This window comes from Schistocerca serialis, chromosome 6, assembly GCF_023864345.2.
Source record: "Schistocerca serialis cubense isolate TAMUIC-IGC-003099 chromosome 6, iqSchSeri2.2, whole genome shotgun sequence".
NCBI classification, from domain to species: domain Eukaryota; kingdom Metazoa; phylum Arthropoda; class Insecta; order Orthoptera; family Acrididae; genus Schistocerca; species Schistocerca serialis.
In genome coordinates, this window is record NC_064643.1 from 527468701 (window position 1) to 527486718 (window position 18018).

Below are 18018 nucleotides of genomic sequence, written 5' to 3' on the forward strand. Positions count from 1 at the left end.
ATCAGCAGCCCATAGACATTGAAAATATGTTAGTCCTTGTAGCTACAAACACACCGGACCTTATCGACAGGATCAGTATAGAGACAAAAAGTCATAGAAAGTGAACTGACATTACTTAGGTTCAGTAAGATGGATGTGGAGGAATTATGGGCAAAGTTTAAACAGATTGTAAATCGTGGAGTGGAAAACTGTGTCTGGTAAATGGATTAAGGACAGAAAAGACCTGCGATGTTTTAAGAATGAAACTCAGAAATGCTGAGGAAGCAGTTCAAAAGAGAATGCACAAATGATTACAGGTGAAGGTTACAGAGATTTGTGGATCCCTGAAAAGATCAATGCACTAAGCATACAACTACTACCACCGTCCTGCCTTAGCAAAAGATCTGACTGAGACCCTGAGACAATTCTGATCCTATGTACGAGGGTCAGTCAAAAAGTAATGCCTCCTATTTTTTTTTCTACGTTTAATTGTCAGGAAATTTAAATGCAATTACATAGGTTGAAAACCACAACATTGAGGATCATTTTGTCATTTTTCAATGTAATCTCCGCCCATCTCTACAGTTTTGGTCCATCTTTGAACAAGGGCATGTATCCCAGCACGGTAAAAATCACAGCTCTGCTTCCTAAGCCATTGACGCACGGATGTTTTGACGGCCTCCTCATCTTCAAAATGAATCCCACGATGAGCTTCTTTTAGTGGCCCGAACAGATGGAAGTCTGATGGTGCCAGGTCAGGGCTGTATGGGGGATGAGGCAAAACTTCCCATCCAATTTTGACAATCTCGTCAGAGGTGTGACGACTGGTGTGTGGTCTTGCATTGTCATGCAAAAGAACAACATCTGCCATTGATTTTGTTGGGCGAACTCGCTGAAGACGTGCTTTAAGTTTGTTGAGGGTTGTGACGTATTGAACAGAATTTACTGTGCATCCCTGCTCCAAAAAATCAACCAGAATCACACCCTCTGTATCCCAGAAAACTGTTGCCATAACTTTCCCTGCCGATCGCACAGTTTTGAATTTTTTCTTCCTCGGCGAGCTTGTGTGACGCCACTCCATTGACTGCCTCTTTGATTCGGGTTCAAAAAATTGCACCCATGTTTCGTCCCCGGTCACAATTCTTTTCAGAAACTCATCTCCCTCCAAACGGAAGCGCTGCAAGTGTTGGGAGGCTATTGTTTTCCTTGCCTCTTTATTCTGATCGGTTAACATTCTTGGAACCCACCGTGCACAAACTTTTGAGTACCCCAATTGTTTAATAATCGTGATCACACTGCCTTTACTAAGAGAAATAATGCGACACACTTCATCTGCAGTCACCCGACGGTCACCACGAATGATGTCATCAACTTGCTGAATGTTGTGTGGAGTCACTGCACTCACCGGCCTGCCGCTCCACTTTTCGTCAGTCAACGGTGTTTGCCCTTCAGCTTCCTTACAACGACGAACCCATCGTCTAACAGTGCTGACATCCACTGTCACAACACCATACACCTTCTTCAGTCTTTCATGAATGCGTATGGGCGTTTCACCTTCTGCATTCAAGAATTCAATCACACAACGCTGTCTCAAACGAACATCGATGTCGGCCATCTTACAAACTTCTGCTGTGCTGCCACCTGTTGACACAGAAAGTTACTACTGCAGTGGATTGCAGAAGAAGGTTTGAGGAATGGCGCCAAATTCAAATTTTTCACTTAACTTAATTTCTTTAAGTAGAAAAAAAATGGGAGGCATTACTTTTTGACCGACCCTCGTAAAATCACTTAGCAGGTCGTAGGCTTCCATCCAGTCACTTCAAGATAGCAAAATGAAAGCTGAAGTTTTAAATTTTGCATTTAAGGGAGAATCATACAAACATACCGTACGAACAGACTTTCACATGGACTACATAGTAGTAAGCATCCCTACTGTAGAGATACAACTGAAGGAGTTGAAAAAGTCACCAGGTCGAGATGTAATCTCAGTTCAGTTTTTCAAATAGTGCTGTACAGCATTGGCCCCCTGCTTAGATTGCATTTATCATGAATCTCTCGCTCAGTGCAAAGTTCCAAGTGACTGAAAAAAAAAAGTGCAGGTGTCTCCCGTATATAAGGAGGACAAAAGAACGTACCCTCAAAATTGCAGACCAATATTCTTAACATCAGTTTGCTGCGAAATTCTTGAACATATTCTCAGTTCCAGCATAACAAATTTTCTTGAGACTGAGAAGCAAAAGTCAACAAATCAGCCCAGATTTAGAAAGCATCAGTCGAGCGAAACTCAGCTTGCCCTTTCTTCACATGATATACTGCAAACTATGGATGAAGGGCAACAGGCTGTTTTCCATATTCCTAGAGTGCCTCAGTTGACCTTCACCTGCACACTTAGTGTCCTAGTTGCTGTCTCTTTAGTGTGTAGCATGGAACTATAGTCATCATCCACCATAGGAGCACGAAAAGTGCTCCAGTATGAAGCATGTGTGATTATATACACTGCTATTAAATTTTTGTTGGAAGAGGCCAACAAGGAAGCGAAAATCTCATTAAAAACTGTGCTTGAGATGGTTGCAGGAACTGCTAGCTATTCCAATCACTTTATAAAGAGAATAAAAAGGAGGGGGAAAACATAGATATAAGTACTTCCCAAGGCTTGTCTACTTCACAAAGATGCAAAAGAAGGAAAAAAAAAAATTACTCATATGTAATATTGCTGAACAGTTCTCAAGAGACTGTTATATAGTTTCCACATGCACATGTTCTGCTCCCATGAAATGTGGAGCTCGCCAAGTTTAGGGAGGCATGGATGCCCCAACAATGTAGATAGACCTGCCTGAGTTGTAACCACAGTGGCAGGATATCTATGGAGAAACCAGACTATCCCATGGTTCCTGAAGAGGCGTAGGAGCCTTTTCAGTAGTTGCAGGGGTACCAGTCTGGATGATTGACTGACGTGGCCTTGTAATATTAGCCAACATGACCTTGCTGTGCTGGTACTACAAAAGTTTGAAAGCATGGGGAAAGGAGAGCACTTATTATTCTCTTTAAGGGCATGGTATAATGATGATGGCATCATCTTGGGTAAAATATTCCAGAGGTAAAATAGTCAGCCATTCGCATCTCCAAGCAGTTTCGGATCTTTCGGCGGGCACTACTCAATTAGATGTCATCAGCATGGTCAGATTGTGGAATGTTCAATCCCTTCATTTGGTTGGCAGATTAGAGAATTTAAAAAGGGAAATGGATAGGTTGAAATTAGATACAAGAGGTTTAATGAATTGCAGTAACAGGAAGAACAGGACTTAGGATTAAATGTGTACCGTGTTATCAATATATATCAAATGGAGGTAATTCAGGAGTAGGCTGAATAGTGAATGAGAAAATAGGAATGCGGATAAGCTATTATGAACAGCATAGCTGATGTAGGCATGAAGCCAATACCCCCACCACACTAGTACAAGTTTATATGCCAACTAGATCTGCGGACGATGAAGAGGTTTAAAGAATATAAGATGAGATAAAGGAAATTATTCAGATAGTTAAAGGAGATAAAAATTTTATTGTGATGGGATACTGAAATTCAGTAGTAGCAAAAGGAGGAGAAGGAAAAATAGTAGGTGAACGTGGACCAGAATCATTGATAATGGTTAGTTTAAGAATTATAAAAGAAGATTATAGATATGGAAGAGACGTGGAACACTGGAAGGTTTGAGCTTGATTATATACTGATTAGACAGTAAGCATATTCATATGGACGTGGGTTGCAGAAGTTATGCATAGATGAAGAGACTTCCACAGTATACACTAGCATGAAGCCAGTCTTCGGATTGAAGACAATGACAGTAGAAGCACGTATGTGCTCTTTTTGTTTTACATTGTCAGTGTTTTAGTAAGTGGTGTTGTCTCCAGTGCTAAATTTTCTTCCTTATATTTGTTTTTTTGAGATTTCCTACTGGCAGTCGGGCTTGTTTTGCTTTGGTTTATCCTTTGTTTATGTGGCTATTTATTTATTTTTACTGCAGTGAGAAACTATTCACTTTGAACATCTATATATGGCAAATTGTTGGTCATATTGATGCATCTTGTCAATATGACCATTTGCAGACTCGCTAACTGGAGTTTAGAAGCTGTGCGAGATAAGCATTTGCACAAATGCTTCTACTGATCAAGGAGAACTAGTATAGTTGATGTCCAGATTTTTTATATTTTCACAGTTGATGAGTGAAGGGTGTAGTGAAATAGTCATTGACAGTTTGTTTTTAGACCCAGCTACCTGAGTGATTCAGATGTAAAAGCAATAGTTAGTCTGACTACGGTGATTGAATAAAAACAATAAAATATGCTGACCAGTTATGTTCAGATCTTGGAAGAACAATTATTGTATCACGAAATTGTAAATAATTGATCATAGTGATTAGAGAGACCTTATGGGAAGAACATTGGGAAGAGATTTATATTTTAAAAAAGCCAGTGATGATGCAAAATTTAACTTTTTTTAACACATCCGTGCAGCACTTTGAGTCTTGTTTCTCAGTAAAATAAACAAGAGTGGTATAAATAACAGCAGGGACTGTGGATTGATAACTCATGAGAACATCTGTTGTTCTAAGAAAAGAAAGTCCTGTGCAACTCAGGGGAGCTGTAGACGAGGGTTAAAACTCCATTACCACAGGTGTCGTAAGATCTTTCAGTCCATTACTAAAAAACCAGTACATATGTGCTAAGCTCAAAAAATTAAACACATTGAGAATAAAGCAAAAACAGTTTGAAATATTAAACTAGAAACAAACCACAATAGTGATACAAAAGAAATAGTTTTGCCAGAAAATTACTGTGGCAAAAATGACAACACATTAAAATCATTGCCCACCAAATTTAATGAATACATTCTCACTGTGGCAACAAACCTAGCACTTACTACTAAACTGCCCATTACAGGTGCAATAGATTTGCTGTGGGAAACACAGCATGAACTATCAATAGAGATTAGTTTCAGAAATACAGGGTAATGCATATTTTATCTACCAGTTGCAGTTCACAACCCTTACCAAATGTGATTTGAATGTTGTGATGCATTCGTCTCTGAATTGGAATAATCAAGCAGTTGGTATGCCGTGAAGCAGTGGTTGCCTTAATCCAAACGGGTCTGTCACAGGTGAAATAAAATGATCATGTGGTATTGTTGGCTGCGAGGCTTCATCCGGGGAAGTTCGACTGCCAAGTGCAAGTCTTATTTCAGTCGACGCCACATTGGGCAACATGCATGCCAGTGATGAGGATGAAATGATGGTGACGACAACAAACGCTCAGCAGACATTGCAACAGCACAGTGATAATCTTCATTTGGCGGTGTTCAAGAGGTACATTAGTCAGAGTTGGATGTAGCAGTGGAAGTTCACTGGTAGTGTGTTTAACTGGCTGTCGGGAAAAGTGTTCAAATATGTTAGAACTTGAAATGAGTGCACATATCACTTTAATGCAGTTGCAGACATTCAGTATGGTGATGTGCACAAATATTACAACTGGTGAGATGTTCTTTGAGCCTCATACTGGAAGATTTGAAGTTTCATCTGTATAAAATGCAGGAGATTGATAGGTGTAAAACAGACTCACCAACTGCATTGACATTCGTGCAATGAGAAACACTATTGCTCCAACAAATACTGATGTTTGATGAAGCAAATTTTTTTATGGCTGGATAATGTGCAGCAACAGCAAATGCCGACCAGTACTGTAATATGTTACAGAATTTCTTCATTCTGAAATTTGGAGAAAGTTGAATATTTGTTTTCAGCAGGATGGTGCAAAGTTCAGTGGCTCACACAACACTCAAAAATGTGGGCTATCCCCCAACAAACATTACCAGCTGTATGATATCCTGCTTTGGTGATGTGGCTTGGCTGTACCATTCCCAATTTTAACAGCTGTGGATTACTTCCTCTGGGGTTTATGTGAAAGAAAGTTCTTTGCCAGTTGCTGTACATATGCTAAGAAAATTAGAAATGCAGTGCGTCACTAAGAAGTCACAACTGATGCTAGAGTAATTGTAAACAGAGGGAAAGAGTAGTTACAGTGTATTTGTTTGGATGGCCATCCTCCGTAGCAGCTGTAAATTGAGTTTTTCATCAGGCACATTTTGATTGTTGGCAAAGTGTTGTCAGTGGTGATTGTTTTCACTTGTTTTAATGAAAACTGCTTTTTTTTTCTTGTCATTGTGGACAGATGCTGCAGCTGGAAGAAGCTGGATAAGATTTCACTGCTTTCTCTTTTTTCTTTTTTTCATTGCCTATTTTTTTCTGTAACTGCATTTAGTTTTCATGTGCTCTTATAAAGTAAATGATATATTGAGTTTATTTTTGCTGGAACATCTGCCAACAAGTAGAAAAACCAGTTGTCATTAAAACATGTGAAAAGGGACAATAAACACCAGTCACCACTGACAGTGCTTGACTAATAAAACAAAATGTGCATGGTGGATGCTTGACCAATAAAATGAAACATCTCTAGTGAAAACTTCCTTAACTTGCGGTACACTTGTAACAGAAAATGCTAAATATACTTGTCACTTAAATTATTTCAATTATGTGTGGTAAATGTAGATTTCATTATAGTTTAAGAAGTAAGTCTAACAACACCCTGGATAGTAGAGCCACTAAGTCATTGAATGGCACATGAACAAGACTGAGAACTCTGCTAGCTTTTGGAGAAATGCTTTTTCAGGGCTATAGCACACATTCGAGGAGTGATCAAAGAGTAAAGGGGATTGTTGTTTTTCTTAAAGTATCTTTATGTATTCATCGAAATCAACTTTGTCCCCTTCCAAGTAATCCCCTTCGTATATGATACTTGTGCTAGTGCTTTTTCCAATCTCAGAAGCATTTCTGGAACTTGCTTTTCGCTATGGTGTTCAGCTTGTACCCCAGTTTTTATTTTATTTTATTTCTTCCCACGGTTCTCTACAGCCTTAGAAACAGAAAGTGGCCACCAGGGGATGTGTCCAATGAATATGGTGGCTGAGGCAATATAGTGGTTTTGTTTTTGCCTAAAAATCATGAACAAGCTTTGAGGTGTGAGTGCACGAGTTGTTTTGCCACAGTTCTGGTCATTTTCTTCAGATTGCTTCACGCAGTCGGCACATAACGTCCAGGTAGTATTCCTTATCGACCGTACAACCATAAGGCTGGAACTCAAGATGCACTATCCCATTGTAATAAAAAAAAATAATGAGAAAAACCTTGGCATGTGATCATACTTGTTGAATCTTTTTTGGTCTTGGCACTTCAGGTAGTTTCTATTGGAAGGAGCCTTGATTTCAACATCATATCCATATCCTCATGGTTTTCCACATTGTCATCAGTAATTGATGTGCTAGGGTATCCCGAGTGTTGGTTGTTTTCAGCGTCTTCTTGATCCTCTTTCAATGTACCACTGTATGAGTGTATACCACTCATAAACTCATGTCTTACGCATAGTAGATTCACATAAGGATTAGATTCCATTTTTTAAGCAAAATTTAATACAGATTCTTTGATCCATCTTTTTTTGTAAGTAAAATTTGCCGAGGACTTGAAATTAAAAAATTCCTGTTACTTTTTGATCACACCTCTTATATGCATCTGTGCTCGCATGGAGGGTGTGTGGGTATAATCTGTGCCTCTACTGTTGGGTGATCGTGTTAACTTTGCTCTTTAAATTGTTTACTTTCCTCCAGGAGTTTCCTAATGTATTTTATTATAGTTTATACTTCCATTTTTAAAAGTTATGTGATTTTTCACAAAATAATTTGATTAAAGCTGTTTCTCCTTTCATTTAGCGCTCTCATATACTGTACGACAAGAAAGGTGAAGAACATTACAACATAATTTCAGCACTGCATAAATCCATTAGAGCGTCTGACGATAATGCTGCCCTCTATTGGTTGGCTCGTATGATTCAAGGTGGTGAAGATCCTATATTTATTGCGAGACGTCTTGTTAGAGCTGCTAGTGAAGACATTGGTAAGAACAATTTTTATGCGGGATTTGGCCTTGGCAATTGATAACTTTATTATTGTTACTGTAGCTCTTTGATGTTGAACTGGAAAGTGTTACCGAAAGTTCTAATTAATTTGATGGAACACCATGCTCATCACCTTCAAGCAGTGAGATTGGTGGTTGGTAGAGAGCAGTAGATAGCAAGTAATTGTCATGACAAAACACTGTAGGTGTAAAGGAAAAACACAATGCTTTGAGCATTGGAAAGTGGCAAATAGTGTGCTCTGATGAAATACAGCATCCTGTTTAGGCCATCAGGTTGGTGCCAAATCTGACGGCACAAACTAGCATGTTTGTTACTCCTCTTGTTGCATTATCCTGTATCCTCAACATGCATTGCAAGTGCCGTATCCAATACTTCCTGAATATATAAGAAGGATTTGGATCTGTGTGTTTTAAAATTATGTTGATGTCAGAGAACACTAAAAAGAGAAGTAGCAAGTCCACTGCTTTGTGCTTTTGAATATGGCAGCCAACTTCACAGCCTGTTTCAGTCTTCATTCAGCAGAGTACTCTGTTTCCAGTTGCAGGTACTAAGGACAGTTGTTCAACACCTTTACATTCCATTATTATTTCTAACATTGTAGGGTCGTGTACCAAGAGTTAAAATCATCCAACCTAACACCCAAGAGCCTCATAGTCTTTACTAGACTGTAATAACCTGAGAAAGACACAGGTTTGTTATTGCTTCTGAATAACATTTTACTTTTACTTCTTGCCACACTTGTCTGTTACAGTTCCACCTCTTATTCTCCAGAAACAGTCATTTTTCCATTGAAGTACTTTCTATTGTAATTCTGACTTACAACGTATTCACTCTTATTATTTAGGCAATAACTGGATTTTGTTTGAAAAGGAAGTTGTTGCACGATTGCAACATAAAATGATTAATATTTAGATGCAGTGCTGCTGCACGTAGTTTGCCGGGACAAAGAGAGAGTGTGTGTGTGTGTGTGTGTGTGTGTGTGTGTGTGTGTTCAGTACTGACTACTGACACACACACACACACACACACACACACACACACACTTACATAATTTGTTGTGTAATGTTGAGTCACATTTTTATATTTGCTAAAGAGATCATTAAGAGGTAATATGACTAATGTTGATAGTGGTTCTTTTTTGTAACTTTTCCTTAAATTACAGGTTTAGTGACCATTTTTATAAAAGGCAGATAGCTCGAAAAAAATTAATGGCTATATATCTTTATCACTTTGACATAAAATGCTATCCAGTTATTTTTGTTAATATATGGATACAGTTCCAGTTCAGGGTGGCTAGTCTACTGGCTTATTAAATTTCCCTGATTTTTCCAAGACTTTTCCAGAGTTTTATTATATTTTTCCCAAATAGTCTTTTTAGAGGTGGAAAAACTGAATATTGAGCATGCATTAAATAGTCAGTATTTTTATTGCCTAAAAATTCCTGGTTGAAGTTAATACATAATTGAAAATGTCTAACATACTTCGGCAAGGAACTTCCCGGCAGATTGAAAATGTGGGAGGCTCTGAGACTGAAACTCGGGACCTTTGGATCGTCCACTGATATTTGCATAACTTTCTTAAAAGGTCTTGGATTATTGTGTGTCCTAAAATAACAGATGTTAAATATCTCAGAGACACCTCATTTCTCTTAGCATTCCGTTGTCCGTTGTTGCTTCTGAGTTTTTTTTTTTTTTTTAATTTTTTTTTTTTTTTTACTGAATTTGCGGCTGTGTTAGCCCCTCTTCTAAGTACAATCCATCAGAGATCCCTCAAACAAAAAAACCTTGCCCAGTTCTTGCAAAAGAAGCGTAGGTCACACACATCTGCAAGAAGAGTAGAAGAAGAGATCCACAAAACTACCCTCCAATATTCTTGACATTCTCCATCGCTAATGCTGGAATTCAATATGGTGTTGGCCCACCTTGATGACAGCATCTACTCTCGCAGGTGTATTTTCAATCAGGTGCTAGAAAGTTTCCAGGGGAATGGCAAACCATTCTTCACGGAGTGCTGCACTGAGGAGAGGTATCAATGTCAGTCGGTGAGGCCTGGCACGAAGTCGGCGTTCCAAAACATCCCAAAGCTGTTGTGTGGGATTAAGGTCAGGACTCTGTGCAGGCCAGTCCATTACAGCGATATTGTCGTGTAACAACTCCACCAAAGGCTTTGCATCATGAACAGGTGCCCAATCATGCAGTCGCCATCCCTGAATTGCTCTTCAATAATGGGAAGCAAGAAGGTGCTTAAAACATCAATGTAGGCCTGTGCTGTGATGGTACCATGCAAAACAACAAGGGGTGCATCCCCTTCCATGAAAAACACAACCACACCATAACACCGCCACCTCCGAATTTTACTGTTGGCACTACACACACTGGCATATTACATTCACAAGGCATTCGCCATACCCACACCCTGCCATCAGATTGCCACGTTGTGTGCCTTAATTCGTCACTCCACACAATGTTTTTCCACTGTTCAATCATCCAATGTTTACACTCCCGTCATCAAGCGATGCGTCGTTTGGCATTTACCAGTATGAAGTGTGGCTTATGAGGAGCCGCTCGACCTTGAAATCCAAGTTTTCTCACCTCCCACCTAACTGTCATAGTACTTGCAGTGGATTCTGTGGAGTTTGAAATTCCTGTGTGATTGTCTGGATAGATGTCTGCCTATTACACATTACAACCCTCTTCAACTGTTGGTGGTCTCTGTCAGTCAACAGACGAGGTTGACCTGTACGCTTTTGTGCTGTACATGCCCTTTCACATTTCCACTTCACTATCACATCTGAAACAGTGGACCTAGAGATGTTTAGGAGTGTGGAAATCTCACTTACAGACATGTAACACAAGTAACACCCGATCATCTGACCACGTTCAAAGTCCGTGAGTTCCGCAGAGCCTGCTCTCACACGATGTCTAATGACTATTGAGGTCACGGATATGGAGTACCTGGCAGTAGGTAGCAGCACAGTGCACCTAATTTGAAAAACGTATATTTTTGGGGGTGCCAGATACTTTTGATCACATAGTGTACATTCAACATCAAATCGTCAAACAACTTAATAATGTTTTTTAAAAAAAATATTATATCCAACAACTATGGACAGCAATAGTAGTTTCCTCAAAGTTGATGTACGTCCGTTTACGATGTCAGGACATGAGTACAATATCCAGTATAAAAAACCTTTATAAATTATATTTTATGTAAAATAGCAATAAATGTGGTCATTTGCTGATGAAGGCAATAAAGCGAAATAAGCTTATGTAAAAAAAAAAAAATCAAGCAGCATACTGTCCACTAATGTGCTGCTTAATGCCACTTTTTAATCCCCTTTATGTACTACATGTACATTTTATGGTTATAGTTTCTCCAAGGTGTTTTTGACATGCTTTTACTTGTGAGTATGGCATGCAAATATTACACTTTTCTCTTTTATTCATTGCTTCCAAAATAATAAATGTCCTAAACTTTTTTTCAGAACTATGATTGTACTTAGTTTTAGTTGTTCAGTGATTTAATTTTCTCTCCATCTATAATTTTGTTTAACAATATAAGGAAACAATAAATTGCTACTCACCATAAAGATGACACATTGAGCTGCAGACAGCCACAATGAAAAGACACTTACAGACTAGCTTTCAGCCAGACATGGACACATTTATTCACGCAAGCAAGCATGCCTCATGCACATGTGACCACCATCTCTAGCAGCTCGGACCTGAATGCAAATGGCACATAGACTGGAAGCAGCAGTCTGGAGGGGTGGGGAAAGGGAAGGGGAAGGGAGAGCAGTGTCCGGCTGGAGAAAAGAGCTCTGTCTGATAGAGCATGCAGGGACCAGACAACCAACAACACATTCTCCACTTCTGAAATTATCCTAGCCTCAACCTAAGGTAACTGACTGCCCCCACACCCTCCACCCAAGTTTCCACTGCCTCTGTTCTAACACCACCTCCCTATTCTCTCTTTCTATGCTGCCCTCAGCCAGTGCACCTGCCCGGCTTCCCTTAGCCCATTCCTCTCCTTTTGCGCTCCCAGTTTCCCTCACCCCACCCACCCCGACCTTCTTGCCCCACAGCCTCCCAATGCTGCCCCTGTTAGCACTCTAGTCTCTGCACACTGCACCGCACAGTGCTCTTCTCTTCCCCCACCCGTACCCTGCTATTCCTTTTCCTTCCATTATACGTAATATTTGAATTCTAGTCAGAGCTGCTGGAGATGGTGGTCATGTGTGTGAGAGGTGTGCTTGCTAATGTGAATGAATGTTTGTTTGCTTCCTTTTCTGTAAAAGGCTTTTGCTAATGTGCAAGTGTCTTTTTGTAGTGCCTGTCTGCAACTCATTTTGTCTTCTTTATGGTGAGAAGCAATCTCCTGTATGTTGTAGATATTTCAACATGGAGTTTACATTGTCCAATTTTGTAATTTTATAATTTTATTTAGTTGGAATGAATATGTCGTCACAGTTTACTGTTATACCTTTGCCGTGATAAATAAGTGAATTGCTTGAATCATCTTATCTTCCCACCCTCTTTCTACATTCCTTTCAAAAGTAATTTTATTGTGTATGAATGGAACTTGACAGTGAAGTGCTCTTCAGTTCAGACTGACAGCTCTTTTTATTGCCACAGGGTTAGCAGATCCCATGGCTCTAACAATGGCAGTTTCAGCAATGCATGGTTGTCAGCTATTAGGCATGCCAGAATGTGATGTGTTATTAGCGCAGTGTGCAGTATACTTGGCAAGGTAAGTTTAAAATCTGAAAAATATGTACCTCTGTTTTAGAAGGCTATCACTAAAGCCCATATTTTATGTAATTAGATATTCTGACCTTTTATGTGTAGCTATAAGAAAAACTAAAATGTCGATGAACTGCATTGAGAGGACCCTTATTTTAAAGTTTTAAATTAAATATTTTAAATGTATTGAGATACAGTAGCATATTTCATATTATACTACACAATATTACATAATTTAATATTATCGTAGAATTATTGTACGTTTTCGTAAGTCCCATATGTTTTCATTACGTAGCAAGAAGTGGGAAAAAAAGTTTATTATTGTGTACTGTCGTCATGTTGGAATCTGAGACTGTATGTAAACCCTACTTAATTTATTGTAAACGTTTGAAGACAACAAATAGTTCAACTATTACTAGATTCATTAATGATTTGCTTGAGGTACTACGGCCAGATGATATAAAAGGAGAGAGGCTCCAGTTGATGTACACAAATGCAATTCCTTACATGCTGGAAGTGGGGAAATCGTGTAATGTACTTTATCCAAACTTAGTGTATGTTAGATATACAGCTCATGAATTGCAACGGATGGCAGTGACAGTTAGTCATCAGTTCCCAGAAGTAAATACACTGATATCAGCAGTGAAGAAGGTTTTCTTGAAATATCCTTATTGTGTGCAACACTACAAGCAGCACCTACTGAGGCGTTTTTCGTGTTGTGAGTTGATTTTAAGTGATAATATACTGTGTGATGCCAAGTCTTTACTTATTTCCTATAATAACAGGTATCTTCTTTTACAAATTTCCAATTTGCCATCATGTTTTCTCTTGAAGTCGTGTTCCTGCTCTGCAGTACCAGCTTGTGTCTGACAATGTTGAAGACAGCTCTGCACTGTTAAAGAAAAGAAAAGAAAAAACACACAAAATCTCCAAAGAACAATTCTTCAGCCATGCAAAAACAAATACATCATGGATTCAAATTAAAAATATTCGGAGACAGCCATACAGGCAATGTTTCAAACTTCGTATCAAACTCTGCTAAGGAGAACGTGAGTGTCAGCTGTTGTTAAGCCTGGAGAGAAATTCGGAAATGCAACCAGCAATGTACAAAAAGAATGTGCCAGTTCTGCTAAAAGTGACTGTGTTGTTCTCATAGTGGGATCAAACGATGTTTACTGCAACGAGGCCAGTGCATTTATAAGAAATCTGACCATTATCTTGCAGTTGCTATCGACTACAAATGTGATAGCAACGACTTTACCTCTGAGATTTGATCTGGCAGACTGGTCTTGTGTAAGTAGTGAAATTCGACGAACAAATAAAAAAAAAAAAATTACAACATTTCTGCTCCAAGTTTAAAAATGTATGACTTCTTGATGTCAACAGCTACAAAAACTTTAGTTTCACAACACATGGTCAACATTTAAACCTATCTGGTAAAAAGAGACTTGCATCAGACATAAACAAAGCCGTTGACGTAATAATTCATGAAAACAGACGGGCTATCGCCCTAAATTCCAACACACGGGGAAACTAGTGGAAAGGGCCAACTCCAACCGGATTTGGCCCAATATAAACAATCCAGAACAGGAGGAAATCCAAAGTGACAAACTAAAAGTACCATTAAGGCTCATGCACTAAAATGTAGAATATCTTAAAAATAAGCTCAATGTTTTGCAGACTTTTGTTTATGATCATTCACCTCATGTAGTTGTGTTAACCAAGCATGGACTGAAATGTCAGAAAATTATTTACTTTAAGCTAGATGGCAATTTCCTAGGAAATAGCTACTGTAGACAGCATCATAAAGGTAGAGGTGTAGCAGTATTTGTTAGAGAGCAGCTCAAAGTAAATAAATTAAATCATCTAGATCTGTATAATAACGAAGGCTTGACTGAAGTGACAGGTGTTGAATTCCATATCAAAGATTGAGGAAAGGGTGAAACAGAAAATTATTCAGATTTGTCATCCACCAAAATCAGAGGTAGGGCGTTTCATATATATTTTTAGTAGAATAGTGGGACACTGTGACCCAAATGAGGTGACAATACTTAGTGACTTGAATATAGGGGCAACATCTTGCAATAACCATAACAGCAGGCTAATAGTTACACTTAACTCCTATAATCTTATGAATGCAGTAAATTCAAATACAAGAGTAACTCAGTCTACTTCCAGTAGAATAGACTACATAATACTAAGTAAAGATGTAAAAGATAGTATTAGATGCTGGAATGTGGACTTCCACTACTCAGACCACAAATATCAATTTGTAGCCTGTGAACACACAAGCATCAAAGAAAGGACTCAGGTCTTAGAACATAAAAGAATGCTTAAAGAGAAAAACATTAATGCTTTTAAAAGTAAACTAGCCTCTGAGGAATGACAACTAGTTCTTCAGCAAGAAGGGTCTGAATACAAATGGACCAAATTTTATGATATTATTTTGCAATATATTAATTTTTGCTGCCCAGTGAAAGACATTAAGAATGTAGTAAATCACAACCAAAATGTAAAAAACGCCAGACTGACTGTTCCAGCTTACATGATTAAACTCAGACAAAATATGGAGAATCTAAGTGTGCTACATAAGTCGACTAAATTGCAAATATTTAAGGACAAGTACAATGAAGCTAAAAAACAATTTCAGGAACAGTTCTCAAATTTACAAAAACAGATCCTAGATAAGGAAATAGCTCAGTCAACAAATATAGGGAAGACTTCATGGAATATAATAAATATATAACTCAAAGCCACCCCTAAGTTAGATGCTCAGATTGACAGAATCCAACATGAAGGAAACCGTATTAATGATCCAGATAAAATCAGCAATATATTTAATGAATATTTTATATCTTCAGCTGCGAATCCCGTAAATAACACAGGTCTGACTCGGATGGTAAAGCCTTGCCCTAGGCTGGAAACTGCGTTTGAATTTAAGGAAGTGAGTGTGGAGGAAATAGCAAAAATAATAAATAACTTACAGAATAAGACTTCATCTGGCTGGGACGGACTGAGTAGTATTATAATTAAAAATGCTATAATTACTTGGAATAATTACCCATATGATCAACAGTAGTATCAGGGAGCACACATTTCCAAATATATTGAAGAAAAGTACAGTTAAACCTATGCATAAAAAAGGATAGAAAAAAGAGCTATCAAACTTCAGGCCCGTATCACTAATACCAATTTTTGGTAAGATATTTGTAATCGTTTTGTTGATACACCTTTTTGATTATTTCACAAAGAATAGTTTACTAGCAGAAACACATGGCTTCAGAAAACATCACAGTACCATCATGGCAATTACCGAATGTCTCCACAAGGTGTATGATGTCCTGGATGAGGGAATGCAGACAGCAGGGATATTTCTAGACCCTACTAAAGCATTGGACTCAGTGAACCATGAGCTACTACTAAGCTAACTTTAAACTTACAATATAAATGCCTCATCCCTACAACTACTGATCACTTATCTAACCAATGTAAGCAGTGTACAAGGCTGAGTTATGAAATTAATGATCAGATCAAACATTTCCAATCCAGCTATGAAACAGTAAAGCAAGGTGTACCTCAGGGCTTCATATTGGGCCCTTTCCTTTTCCTGGTCTTCATTAATGATTTAGAGGAAACTCCGCACTTCCAATTAGTAAGTTATGCCGATAATACCTCACTTTTGTTCTTTTGCAAACAAACTAATGACTTGACATTGGCGGCAACTGATGGCTTAAGTCAAATAACTATTTACTTCCATGATCAGGGTCTAAAAGTCAATATTAGCAATTTCTAACTATTACCATTTAAACTTGGTAATTCATACCAAGCCTGTATTGATAATATAAGTGGCATAAAAAAGTAGACACTGACAAATGTAAATTTTTGGGGATATACCTAGACGAAAATCTTAGATGGGTAGACCTTTCCAATTTTGTATGAAATAAAATCAGCAGTTCACTGCACTTAATTAGCAAACTATCAAAATTAGTCTCTGAACAAACATGAATAACTGCATATTATGGGTCAATATATGCATTTATTAATTATGGAATAGAGGTATGGGGATGTGTTGCTGATACACACATGAACAGAATCCTAACACTGCAGAAAAGAGCAATCAGGACCATGCATTAACTAGGATACAGAGATTCATATAGGGAAACCTTTGTACAACATAAATATCTAACAGTATATTCCTTATATCTGTACAAATTAATAACATCCCTTGTGGACCATAAAAATAATGAAACTAAGTGCTCTGATGTGCATACCCATAACCCACGACAAAAAGATTGCTTCTTCAGAAACAGAACTAAACTAAAGACAACAGATCATAATCCTTGGATTAATGGCCAGATATGGTTTAACAAATGCCAAGTGCTGTAAGATGCCACAGAGGTATTCAAAATGTTTCTTAACTCTCAAATGTTTGTACTCACTGAATGAATACTGATATTAAAATGTAGCTATTCTTAAAAGTAGGCCTAACTCTTCTATCTATATGATGTACTATTTGGAGGTGATTGTAATATATATTATTTTTGTAACAACATGCTGTAAATTCAAATATATATACTATGTAACAATTGTACATTGCATTATGAAGTACTGTACCATATATTGCCAAGTGCATCACCCGTAAGTGGCTTCTTGTACATGTGAAGTGCAAATTCCTACTATTTGTACAAAAATTGTATAAAAGTGATATGATGTTTGCTAAAGTCACCAGTTGGTGACTATATGCAAAAACGATAGTAAATAAAGTATTTGAATACTGACTTCTTTTCTGATTGCAGAGGGGCAATGGTTCTAAGAGAGTGTCTACATTTAAATAGCTACTATTAAAACCCACAAAACTGTTTCCGTAATTCTTCTATCTTCAAATAAGTTGTCAAGTCACAACAGCTGGTAATTAACAAACTTTTTCACACATGATGCTTCAAAGCTTGACCAAAACTATAAGTTCAACTGTAATCTTACCCTCCCATACACCACTATTAAAATTCTCTGTCTATAAAAGTTTCGAAAGCTTAGAGAGGCGTAAGATATGCAAAAGAAGAACATTTTACTTACCTTCACTTTCTCTTTTCATTGTTGTTGTTGGCTCCAAGTCTTGTGTCTAGGGGTACATTCTTGCGGCTGAAATTTTGACTTAGTGGGTTCCTGGTAACTGAATAACTGATAAAGATTTGCCTATTGATATGAATATCTTTTATTGTATCCCATTCTTCTATATTACACTGATTTCACAACCTCCACTTTCATAAAACCTTCAAAT

General features: G+C 38.0%; 1 protein-coding gene across 1 annotated transcript in view; it reads left to right on the forward strand.

Moving 5' to 3' along the window:
- Positions 1-18018, forward strand: part of LOC126484631 (ATPase WRNIP1-like) — an 80576-nt gene that overhangs the window by 32992 nt on the left and 29566 nt on the right. The window contains exons 6-7 of the mRNA XM_050108220.1: positions 7793-7976; positions 12633-12747. Of these exons, the coding sequence (XP_049964177.1) occupies positions 7793-7976; positions 12633-12747 (299 nt within the window). The remainder of the gene's footprint in view (positions 1-7792; positions 7977-12632; positions 12748-18018) is intronic.